General features: G+C 40.7%; 1 protein-coding gene across 5 annotated transcripts in view; it reads left to right on the top strand.

The window, feature by feature from the left end:
• Positions 1-1,017: 1,017 nt before the first annotated feature.
• ZNF106 (zinc finger protein 106) overlaps positions 1,018-10,759 on the top strand; it is a 41,338-nt gene continuing 31,596 nt past the window's right edge. For 3 of the 5 annotated variants that reach the window (XM_065838341.2, XM_071809221.1, XM_065838339.2), the window contains exons 1-2: positions 1,018-1,166; positions 9,671-9,756. In XM_065838341.2, coding sequence (XP_065694413.1) covers positions 9,703-9,756 — 54 coding nt within the window. In that variant the 5' untranslated portion in view covers positions 1,018-1,166; positions 9,671-9,702. Of the gene's footprint in view, positions 1,167-8,120; positions 8,358-8,952; positions 9,534-9,670; positions 9,757-10,759 lie in introns of those variants that run through there. The other 2 variants (XM_071809220.1, XM_065838340.2) reach the window with 2 other exon arrangements.

The following is a 10,759-nucleotide window of genomic DNA, read 5'->3' as shown; positions in this document are numbered from 1 at the left end:
ACGCCCTCCACACAGCCACACAAGCTGCGTGCAGCCTGTGTACACCCAATATGGCGCCAGGCGAGAGTTTGTGCGCATGCGCCCGGGATCAGGCTACGATGGCTGTGGGTGGGCTAATAACGCAGTACGGAAATAACCTTGTTTATATCGGCGGGGCTTTTTCCCGGGTAAGTTACGCTCTGTTAGGAGGAAGCGTGTCAGCCTGCTCCGTAACTAGAGGAGAGAATGAGTGCAGGAAGGGAAAGCTGCCGTTCGTAACCACAGACCTCGTCTTTTGTAGCTGGACCGTGTGGCCTCTCCCGAGGTGTGTTTCTCCTCGGCTGTGGATAAGTTCTTCCATGTTCTGGCTGCTGTTGGGTTCCGTACCTGCTGTAAGGCTGCAAAGCTGGAGCGCTGCTGGGAGCTCTCACAACACCAAGGCCTGTGGAACCTCACCTTTGAGCCTGTGCCAGGTCCCTCAGCCAGTCACACCTGCTGTGATCTCAGAACCGGACCTAGGCTCCGCTGCTTTCTCTCTCTGGATGCTTGGAGTCCCCTTGGTGTTCTTAGAAAGTCTCGGTGGGTTAGGAATGCACATCCCTGGCACGAGCACACACAATTGTCCTTCTCTCTTTTGAATCACTCCTGAAGCAGGTTTCCAGATGCAGCTGCCCTGGCCAGGGTGGCCCAGCACGGCATCGGTGGCTTCTTGCTGCTGAGGTACCTGTGGTCTTCAGTGCCCTTTTCTTAGAGCGGTAGCATGTGGCACTGTGTGTGTTTACAGTGCTATACTCGCAAATAATACTAATGTCTGTTACCGTTATCGGTGGGTAAATGCCTCCAACTCGCAGGCAGGCGCCGCTGCCCTCTCCATGAAGTTCGCCCGTGCGCCCCTGCCCCAGGTGCCCCTTGGCCCTAGGTGTGGGGCCCCCTGGACTACATTTCCCGGCAGGCATCGCGGAAGCTCAGGTGAGCCTCCCGGCGTGCAGCGCGGCCGCCTTCCTGCGAACGCATTGGCTGCGCTGAGCGGTTGTTCCGCCCCGCCGTGCGCCGCGGGTCTCGGCGGGGTCGGCCACGGCGCTGGTGCTGTGCCGGCGGCGGGCTCCGCGGCAGGAGGTGGCCGGGCCTGCTCGGTCCCGGTGGGGGGATGGGTTTCCGGGCCGCTGCCCTGGCGAGGGGTGCAGTGTGTGAGTATTGGGGGCGGGGGGGGGGCCGGGAGAGCTCCGTGGCGGCATTGGGGGTGATGGAGGGTTGCTCTGGTTCTGGTGTGGGGGGACGGCCTAGGCAGGGGAGCGGGGCAGGCCCGGCCTAGGGGGCCTGTAGCCGGCGTCTTGCTTTGGGGCAGGCGTGCGTTTTGCTTTGCGTTGTGATCGTCCCTTATTGCTGTAGTGATCCCTGAACTTTGTTATCCAGTCAAATCCAGGCTCTGTCGGACCAGGTTCTCTGTCGGACCAGGTTCTCTGTTGGAGGTTTGCAGCTCTCGTGCTGTCTCTGCATGCCTGCCAGAAGTGTTCCCGGTGTTGAAGTGTGGGGTTGGGTACAGAGTAGCTTAGTTACCTTCCTCATAACATACAGCTAAAACATGTGTCCTAGTGAAAGCATGGATGAATGTGGTGACAAATGGTTGGTAACCTAAAAAGAGTGAGACTGATAGTGTGGAACAAGCACAATGAAATATGAGGTATTTGCAAGTAAGCATCATTGCAAGCAGGGTAGTTCACATGCAAACATAAATTATATTAAGAACTGTTCAGAGGTCCTTATGAGCTTCAACTTGGAAAAGTATATGAACAATGAATAGAAGTGACATTGATGATTAAAATTTTTACTTCAAAGCACTTTATTGATAGGGGTTTGGTAGCAATTGTTTCATGCAAGTAAGAAATTTTCCTTTTTGCCTTCCATCCTACCCCTTCTGAAGTGCAGCTTTAAAGAGGTTTGTAGAACACATGACTTCCCAAGAGTGACCTGAGAGAGGATTCAGGTTTGATGGACTTTGTTTTCAGCATGAGTTCCTGGAGCTGCTTTTCCTATATCTCTGCTGATTGTTTCTGTGCTTTTGTCATTTGCTACTTCTTTCAGTCAAGCCTCAATTACTATATTGAACTGACTGTTTTGCTGAACTGAAAAGTCCAAGTCTAAAAAAACCTAAGACTTAAAAAAATTTGGTTAATAACTTTGATGAACTTTGGAATTATCGCCCCATTAGGACTGCAGTGTTTGGGTTTGTAGGTTTTACAGACCAATGCAATGTGGCTTTGTAACTTCTTACCTTGGAAAATAAATTCCTGTCATGAAGTCTCTTCTGTTAAAGGCAACTGTGTCTTTTTTTTGTTTGTTTGTTTGTCCTTATTTTATTTCAGTTGAACTAGCAGTAAAAGGCAGCTGCATTTGCATCACCACATATGTTTCACTATTGACTGATACTATTTTTTTTAATGTAAAGTTTGTTAAATAGGTTCGATGTTTTCAATTCAGAACAAATAATTGGTTTTAGCCAAACTATGTTAGTCTGTTACCTGAGTCACTGTGCCTAGACTTCAGGTAACTTCTAGCGTAGGTGTCCATAAATGTCACTTATTTGAAGAGATGTCAACTAAATGCGTCTTAATTCATGCAGGGTGCTGATATCCAGTACAAAGAATAACAGCAGCCCCTGTTCTATAAATACATATCCAAATTGTGTACAGGGATGCTAAGACCTGTAGTTAACCTAATCTGGGTAAAATTGAGATATTTTTCCACTTTACCTTATAAAGATAAAATCAATAAGGTATCTGGAATAAAATTGAAATTTGATCGGAATAAAATTTAAATTGATATAATTCTTTTTAACATCTGATAATCATCTTCTGTGAACCCCGCCACCAGATGGTGTTATGATATTTGAGATGTTGTCTGACTTAAGGTGATTATAGGAAAATAAGAGGATACTATGCATTACAAATAACTTGTTTCTATAAAAATGCTTTTTGTGTTTGTAGTGTAAGGGAATTTTCTCATCTAGTCCTAGACTATTTTACGTTTTAATCTCAAGTTGGCAGAGCCCCTAATATTCAGCTGGGACAATCTGTCTGTCTTATGTAGGTGTAAGAATTCAGACAGGCCCCTGTATTTCTATTGACAGGTCATTAGTGACTGCTGTCTTACTGTTTGGAATCCTTAACTTTAGTTGGCACCGAAGCTCCATACACTGTGTGGCCTGACTACCTTGATTTGAGTGCTTCAAATCACTCTCCAGTGGTTCTCAATACTCCATAGTGACTGCATCAGTAGAGGCAGCCTGATGACTGACTGAATGCTCTCCTACATGCCCTCTCTTGCATCTATGTAGATCCTTCTTAAGGGAGTCTGCGTCATTTTGCCAAGGCCAGGTACCCACTTCTTGGGACTGCAATAGATGGGATGTACAGAGTAGTCTGTTTTGATTCATTTTCTGAGTTCTTAACTTCCAATCGGCAAAAGAGACATAGTATGCATACCTGTGAGGTGTATTACAAGCTTAAATACCCTAGGAAAGGAAAAGAAGATACAGCCAAATGTTATGGAAATAAATTTAAAATTAAGTGGCAGGTATTTCTGTTTGTGGAAGACCTTTTATGAAGTGACACAAGGTTATCAGAATAAGCTGATATGAGTTCTTTTGTAAGTCACAGAAATATTTAAATTGGGTAGATCATTTGTCCCACATACTGCGGGTCATTCTTAGTAAGACTTTGTCTCAATCATTAGCAATTATGTTTGAGGCTGTAATGGTAGTAGGGGTACAAAGACAATGCCCATCTCTAGAGGGTGCTGATAGGGGTCTTAGTTGGAGTACTGTGTGCAGTTTTGGACATTTCTTTAAGAGTGTTGTGGACAGTTTGGAAAGAGGAACAGGAATTTTAATAGGCACAGGAAATGTGGTGTTTGAGGAAAACATCTGAAGAAAAAGGGTTTGCATATGTCTAAAATCAAACTGGGAGTATAGGGGAAAACAGGAGCTTTCTAGGTTTATGAATTTTAGATGTCCAGAATGACAGCATACAGCAATGATGCTGAGCAGTTCTCCATTCCAATGAAGACAGTGTATATCTCTGGATCTTCTGGATAAAAAGCTATCACAAATAAGGCAACAATAAGGTATGTATTTCCACTAGAGAGGATTTAATATCTCAGATTACACCAAGGAAAACTTAGTTTGTCTATTAGGAATTTATTAGCATTGCTTATATATAGGGAATTAAAAGATGCAGTTTGATTATGACTTAAGGCATATATATTCTTCTGGTCTGTACCCCATCCTTATATTTACCTGAAGTAAAGATGGATATCATTGAAAACTCTGTGTTCATGCCAGATGTTACTGTGCCTGCACTGGTCTGTTTGTGTAAGGTATTTCTCTACAATCTCCTTATCTCCAGTATACCTTTCCTGTATATTGTGTTATAAAAAGGCAGCCGTACACTGTGGGATAGCATGCAAACAGTTTCTGCTGGATGTCTTTTAGGGTGGTTAATTGTTTCAATTTTGCTGTTTTTAACAGGAACTTAAAGCTCTTTGATCTGTGAAATAACTCTTCTTTCCTTTTGGCTCAATTTTAAAATAGTAGAGCGCTCAGCCACCCAAATATAACATTTGTTGTGCAGTGGTGCTCTTTCAATGCTGAGGGGTCTAGAGTACCCTCAGTCTATCATGGAGATAAAGTTAGATCTTGGAAAGGAGGGAGGAATTTACCTTAGAAGTCTTGCTTTTCGTGCAAATATTTTAAATATTGGCCTGTAATACAGTTATCTCCTTTGCCATGTTGAAAAATGCCCCTGTAACCACAAAGTAGTTTGCACAGTGCATAGCAGTGTGCTAGAGGAGAATAATGCTATTAGTTGTGACTTAACTTCAGAAACTCCTTAAGTTCCTGGCTGTTGATCAGGTTGAGTTGCACAGGTCAGTGTCTCAGTAGGAAGGCTGAAGTGCCTCCTGCATATGCCCAGAAGTCTGTTAGAGTAACTGGTAAAGTTATAGTCTAGCAAGGCAATGCATAGTGAATTTAGATGCCTCAAGGGCAGTGAATCTCGGAAGGAAAGTTAGTCTTGGTATGTCAGTGCCTTAATCCATGTAAATTCTGCCTGAGGTATTGAAATTTGAGCATAGGCCTCTGTGTTGTTTTGGTGAATTACTTGGTTTTGTACAGCATTCTCAGAGTGATACTGGGTTTTGATGGTTTTACAGTCATAAAAATTTTCCCTAAGAAAATCTGTCTATTGCTAGGCTTTAACAAAACATTATTTGGTTAGATTAGCAATTGTTACTGCTTTGTAGCATTCGTTTACCACAATAGGTGGTTGGATACAACTTTCAAAGGCCTGTATGGGGTTCTTCAAGTTTTCCGGCAAAGAGACCAGACTTGTGGGCAGATTAGCAAAATAATTTATTCTAATAATCAAACTACATATGGTCTAGCCTAGAAGTGGTTGTTTAAATGCTTTCCAGGGCCTAAATACACTTCCATTCCTAATTCTTCTGAGCAATAGGCTTTTCTCCAAGTCAAACTGACCTTGTATCCTTCCATTAGCCAACTAAAGTTTTAATGAAGGCACTTTGTGGTGAGTTGCTTCTTTCTTCTCTCCTGTGTCTGTGACAGCTGTATGACTGTTTTCCAGCCCAACAGGACGTGTGCTGTTGGTTGCTGCAGGAGAGAAGTCACTAAAGCAATAGGAACGACATCCCTGTGAGTTGCTCAGGAGTGTGTTGCTGCAGAGCATTCTGCCACTGTGAACTTCTAGACTCCTGTTCTTGTCAAGTGTAGAGTTTCCACTGCTCACTGCAGGGACACACAGCATTTAGGCAGGCCTTTAGATGGGCCAGCACTACTGATCTCTATGAGGCCTCCTGAGGATTTCCAGGCAGCTGGAATGCTAGGCTGTCTGCCCCACTCCATGGCACTTGTGGCTTTATATAGTCAGAGTGTTCAGCCACTGGTCTGTAACAGATTTAACCTTGACATACATTTTTAATGTATGTTATCCGGTAAGGCTGAATAACTGTGGACAAATGGATGTTGCAGCAGGAAGTAGTCTAATGCCTCATTTTCTTTGTAGACTATTTTTACTTGTGAGAAGTGTTCTCCAAAATCTCTATAGCAGACTTGCTTAAGTTAATTAAAACTGTGGTGTTTCCAAGCTCTAGGCAGGTGCAGGCTATAGGCAAGTTGTATTTACTTCACATAGTTGTAAAATGCATCTCTTCACTTTAAAACAAACAAAAAATCACCCACTGAACAGTTACATTCCCTCAAAACAGAAAGTTGTTATAACATCTCATTTGTTTTGAAGGCTTTGCATTTTGCTATTGACATATGTTTCACTTTTATATGGTGGTGAGGTCTTTTTGGCAAAATCTTATCTTTGCTTGCAGTTCGCTAATTTTTTAGAGCAGTGCATTTTCTTATTACCATCCCATAAGAAGTAATTTCGTATGCTATGCAGTAGGTTGGTGACTTCAAAACCACAAACTGTCAAATCTGATAAAAGCTTGAATGTTTAAAGTATGGGGGTTTTTTTGTTAAGATTTCAAATATGCCCACATTTATGTAGAGAAAGCTCTGTTTCTGACATTTCTCGGTATGAAAATTTTGTGATTGAACAAACCAGTGTATAAGGAGATGAAATGCCATTACTGACTACATGGCTCAAAAGCCGTCTGGTTCTTGTCACTGTTGCATGGTGAACGAGGGAATACCTTGAATTTATAATGTTTTTCAAAGTAGTTCGTGAAAGTTCTATTACAGTGAAATTGGAGTACTTCATTAAAGGGAGCCTTGGGTTTCATAGAAGGATTTAGGAGAAAGCAAAGGATAAAGGGAAGCGTGGTTTGTTTTTTTATTTTTATGGTAGACAGTAATTCAAGAAGTGTTCTGGAAATAGAATGTGGGTCTGTCTTCTCCCAGCCCCTGTAGCACCTACTAAACCTCTATACTTCTGAGGCCTTGCCTTTAAGGGCTTCTCTATGTGGAGGTGAAAGTTTTACTTTTCATAGTAACATCCAATAGCATTTGAATTCCATTAGTATTTTTAGTACTCTGTCATAAGTAATGCCCAGTTGATTGGGCAGTTAGCCTAAAACTCTTCCTGTAATCGTGTATAGTTGCTATATATTTTAATTAGCTAAAACAGGTGTAATGTTAACTTTACTTGTGAAGGCTCTTCAATGTGATGAGCTAATTGGTGTCAGTAAGTCACCACACTTTACTGGCCTGCTTTTCCTGGTTTAAGTCCCATGCTGCTGTTTCACCCTTGTGCAGAATGAATTCTGTAAATACTTGAGTAATCTTGAACAAGATCCTGAACACATGTAGGGAATTATACTGCTAAACTACAAAGTAGTGCTAGTGAAGAATGTTGGGGGAGTAGATAATAATTTAATGCAGAAGGAAATACCTGAAATTGGTGCAAGGATTAGCACCGTTGCTTTTCAGGAGTAACTTCATATTAATCACATTAAAACAGCTCTCCTGTGTTGGGGAGGCGTGTAAACCTTTGTCACTTGTGTGTAACCATAAATAATTCTCTTAGATCTGTTTGAGCTGCAGCTGCACAGATCTGTGTATAAACAGTATGTTGACGATGTGCTCCTATACTCACCTAATAACCTACTGGAAAAACATGAAGCTGAAATAACTTGTTTTCTATCTCTACTAATTTTAGCTTAAATTTTCCTTAGCTACTGTATCAGTTTAAATATGTTTAGAAACAAGTTATACTCTTTATATATGGCTTCAGATGATTGCAAAATATTTTGTTCCAAAACTTCTGTGTTCTGACCTTCCATGAAGGTGGGTGCTTTTGCGTGCACATTGCAGATATCATATGGATTTATATGCATGATCTATATGACCTAGGCTGGTGCAAAGTTCTGAATGATATTGTGTCTTTGTTGAGGGTGATTTGTTAAAGTAAATAGCTCTTACTAATGATTCAAGTACATCAGGTACGTATGTGAAAAGGCTAGAGAATGCATATTTAAACACTCTCAGGTATTTCAGTGAGATCAAGAATGGCACCTTAGGAATGCTGGATGGAGAACATTAGAAGATGATTGAATCTCCTGTTGTGTTTTAAGTGTGTTTGTTTTGGTATTATGATGTGGATTTTTTTTTTTTTTAGGGAAAAAACTGTTTTCTCTGTTGTCTAAAGGTGAAAGGACTATTGCAACTTTCAGGTCATTCCACTTTGGGCTGGACAGATGCTGGTGCATAAGTTAACTGTAAATGGACATGCAGATCTGGAAGAAAAGAGTTATTTTTCGAAGAACTACGTTTTGGAAAGAGAGTGGGAGTGGTTTTTGCTTATTTTGTTGTTGACAGTTGGACAATACCACTGAATGTCAGAGCTGCTTTACCAGTAGGTAATCTGGGTTTGGTAAAAATCCAGTTCTTGCCCTTTGCTTGCACCTTGTAGTCAGTACCAGATTTGGAGGGTTTGATGCCCCTAATACAGAAAGTTGATGGTAAATAATTAGAATTAACTTTGTAGGATAAGCTGTGGAGATGAGTTGTTGAAGAAGTCTCTTGTAGGTTAAGTTTGATGGTATTACCTAAGTTATCTCTGAAGTTGACTAATGTAAGATAGCAAAGCTTGGAAGGATTTGTCTTTTTGTTCAGAGATATAAAAATGCGTAGTAGTAAACCAGGCATTTCCACTTTAGGGTGAGGAAATACCTCTGCCAAGCTGATAAAAAATTACTATGATACCTGATCATTCTGCATTTTAGCGTCTTTTAAGAGAAAGAAGAAGGAAAAGATTGTACCCTGTTACTTATGCAGACATGTCCACCTTTGTATTATAGCCTAGACTGTTATGTACCTCTCTAATTGAATTACTCTCCTTATGGATTAAACGTCGTTGTAAAACACATATGGCATTTAATTTGACCTACTGCTGCTTTCATTTGCGTATATACAAGTCTTAAATAGATTAGTGTTAAGATGTTTAATATTCTGATGTAAAGTTTTGAATAATATTGTACTGTTGGGAATAATTAATGAAAATCAATAGCTTTTATTAATAATTCAATTAGAGAATGTATCTTAATATTGTCTAAGTTGAGTGTTTCAGTACCTGGATATGCGTAGTTCTTACAGAGGTTAATAAGAAAAATACTGAATTTAAATCACTTTAGACTTTATTTTATGCTGTATAAATGGACTGATAAACCTTGAAGTCTGGTGGTCTTTAATGTCAAGAATGCCTTTAGTTTTTTTTTTTTTCCCTAGGGCCTTACAAATCTCTTCCTTGGGTTGCCCTGTGTACTAAAGTAAAGGTCTGAGTTTGCCCTGGTTGATTTCCCCAATTCCTTATCTTCATCTCATCATCCTAGTTGAAAAGTGTTTTGTTAATCTGATTTGAGTAGCTGAAAGGATTGCTACAGATTTCTGTTTGCTTGTAGAATGAGTGCCATGTCTTGGAGGACAAGGAACAAAATGGAAGAAAGGGAAGTTAACTTTTTATTATGGCATTTTTGATGACTATTCAGAACTACCTTATCTTTTTTTGAAAAATACTGATAATGCATAAGAGGTATGTATTCTCTTAAAAAAATGCAGCACACATTTTTTCAGGAATAGTAACTTATTTTTACTTTTCTTGCTAAAACAGATTAATGAAAAAAAAGTAATCCTCAATGTTGGTTCTTATTAAATTATTTTTATTTGCAGGTATGGGGTAAGAACTTTCCGAAGTAATAAGCATGGTTCGAGAACGAAAATGCATATTATGTCACATTGTCTACAACTCAAAAAAGGTAAATAATTAGTGCTTTGCATCTGTCAGTAGATACTAATATAAAGATACTACTCTAAAATGCGTGTAAGAAATGCTTCCATTTTAAAATCGTATGAGGGCTTTTCCCTCTATCAGGAATATTATTAATCTAGGTATCTCACAAATCAAATATGTATTTGCATGTGCTTTAGAGTATATTTCTTGAACTGTGCAGTATGTTTGATTCTGAATATTAAAAATATTGAGGCCTTTGAATTTTTTATACTGTTGTGAAAAGTGAAAAGTACTCAAATTCATTTGGCTATAATTTGTGCTATGTTAATAGTACTGTAATACACAATTTTTTAAATTCCTTTTGGGAGATCTGTGTTTCTGTATGGAAGGAGAATGTAGAATTATGCAGCATAGCATGTGGTTTCATTAATCATAGTTTTTTGGTTGGAAAGGACCTTAAAAATCACTGAGTCCAACCATTAACCTAACACTGTCACGGTCACCTCTAAACCATGTTCCTAAGAACCTCATCTATGTGACTTTTAAGTACCTTCAGGGATGGTGACTCAACCACTTCCCTGAGCAGCCTGTTCCAGTGCCTGACAACCCTTTCCATGAAGAAATTTTTCCTAATATCCAATGTGAACCTCCCCTGGGGCAACTTGAGGCCATTTCCTCTCATCCTGTCACTTGCTACTTGGGAGACCAACACCCTCCATGCTACAACCTCCTTTCAGGTAGTTGTAGACAGAAATAAAGTCTCCCCTCAGCCTCCTTTTCTCCAGGCTAAACAAACCCAGTTCCCTCAGCTGCTCCTCATCAGACTTGTGCTTCAGACCCCTCAATAGCTTTGTTGCCCTTCTCTGGACTCTCTCCAGCACCTCAGTGTCTTTCCTGTGGTGAGAGGCCCCAAACTGAACACAGGATTCGAGGTGTGACCTCACCAGTGCCAACCACAGTGGGACGGTCACTTCCCTAGCGACCTCCAAGGATGTTGTTGGCCTTTTGGCCACCTGGGCACACTGCTG

Source organism: Patagioenas fasciata, chromosome 5 (genome assembly GCF_037038585.1).
Source record: "Patagioenas fasciata isolate bPatFas1 chromosome 5, bPatFas1.hap1, whole genome shotgun sequence".
In the NCBI taxonomy this organism is placed as follows: domain Eukaryota; kingdom Metazoa; phylum Chordata; class Aves; order Columbiformes; family Columbidae; genus Patagioenas; species Patagioenas fasciata.
This window is presented reverse-complemented; position numbering and strand designations above follow the sequence as displayed.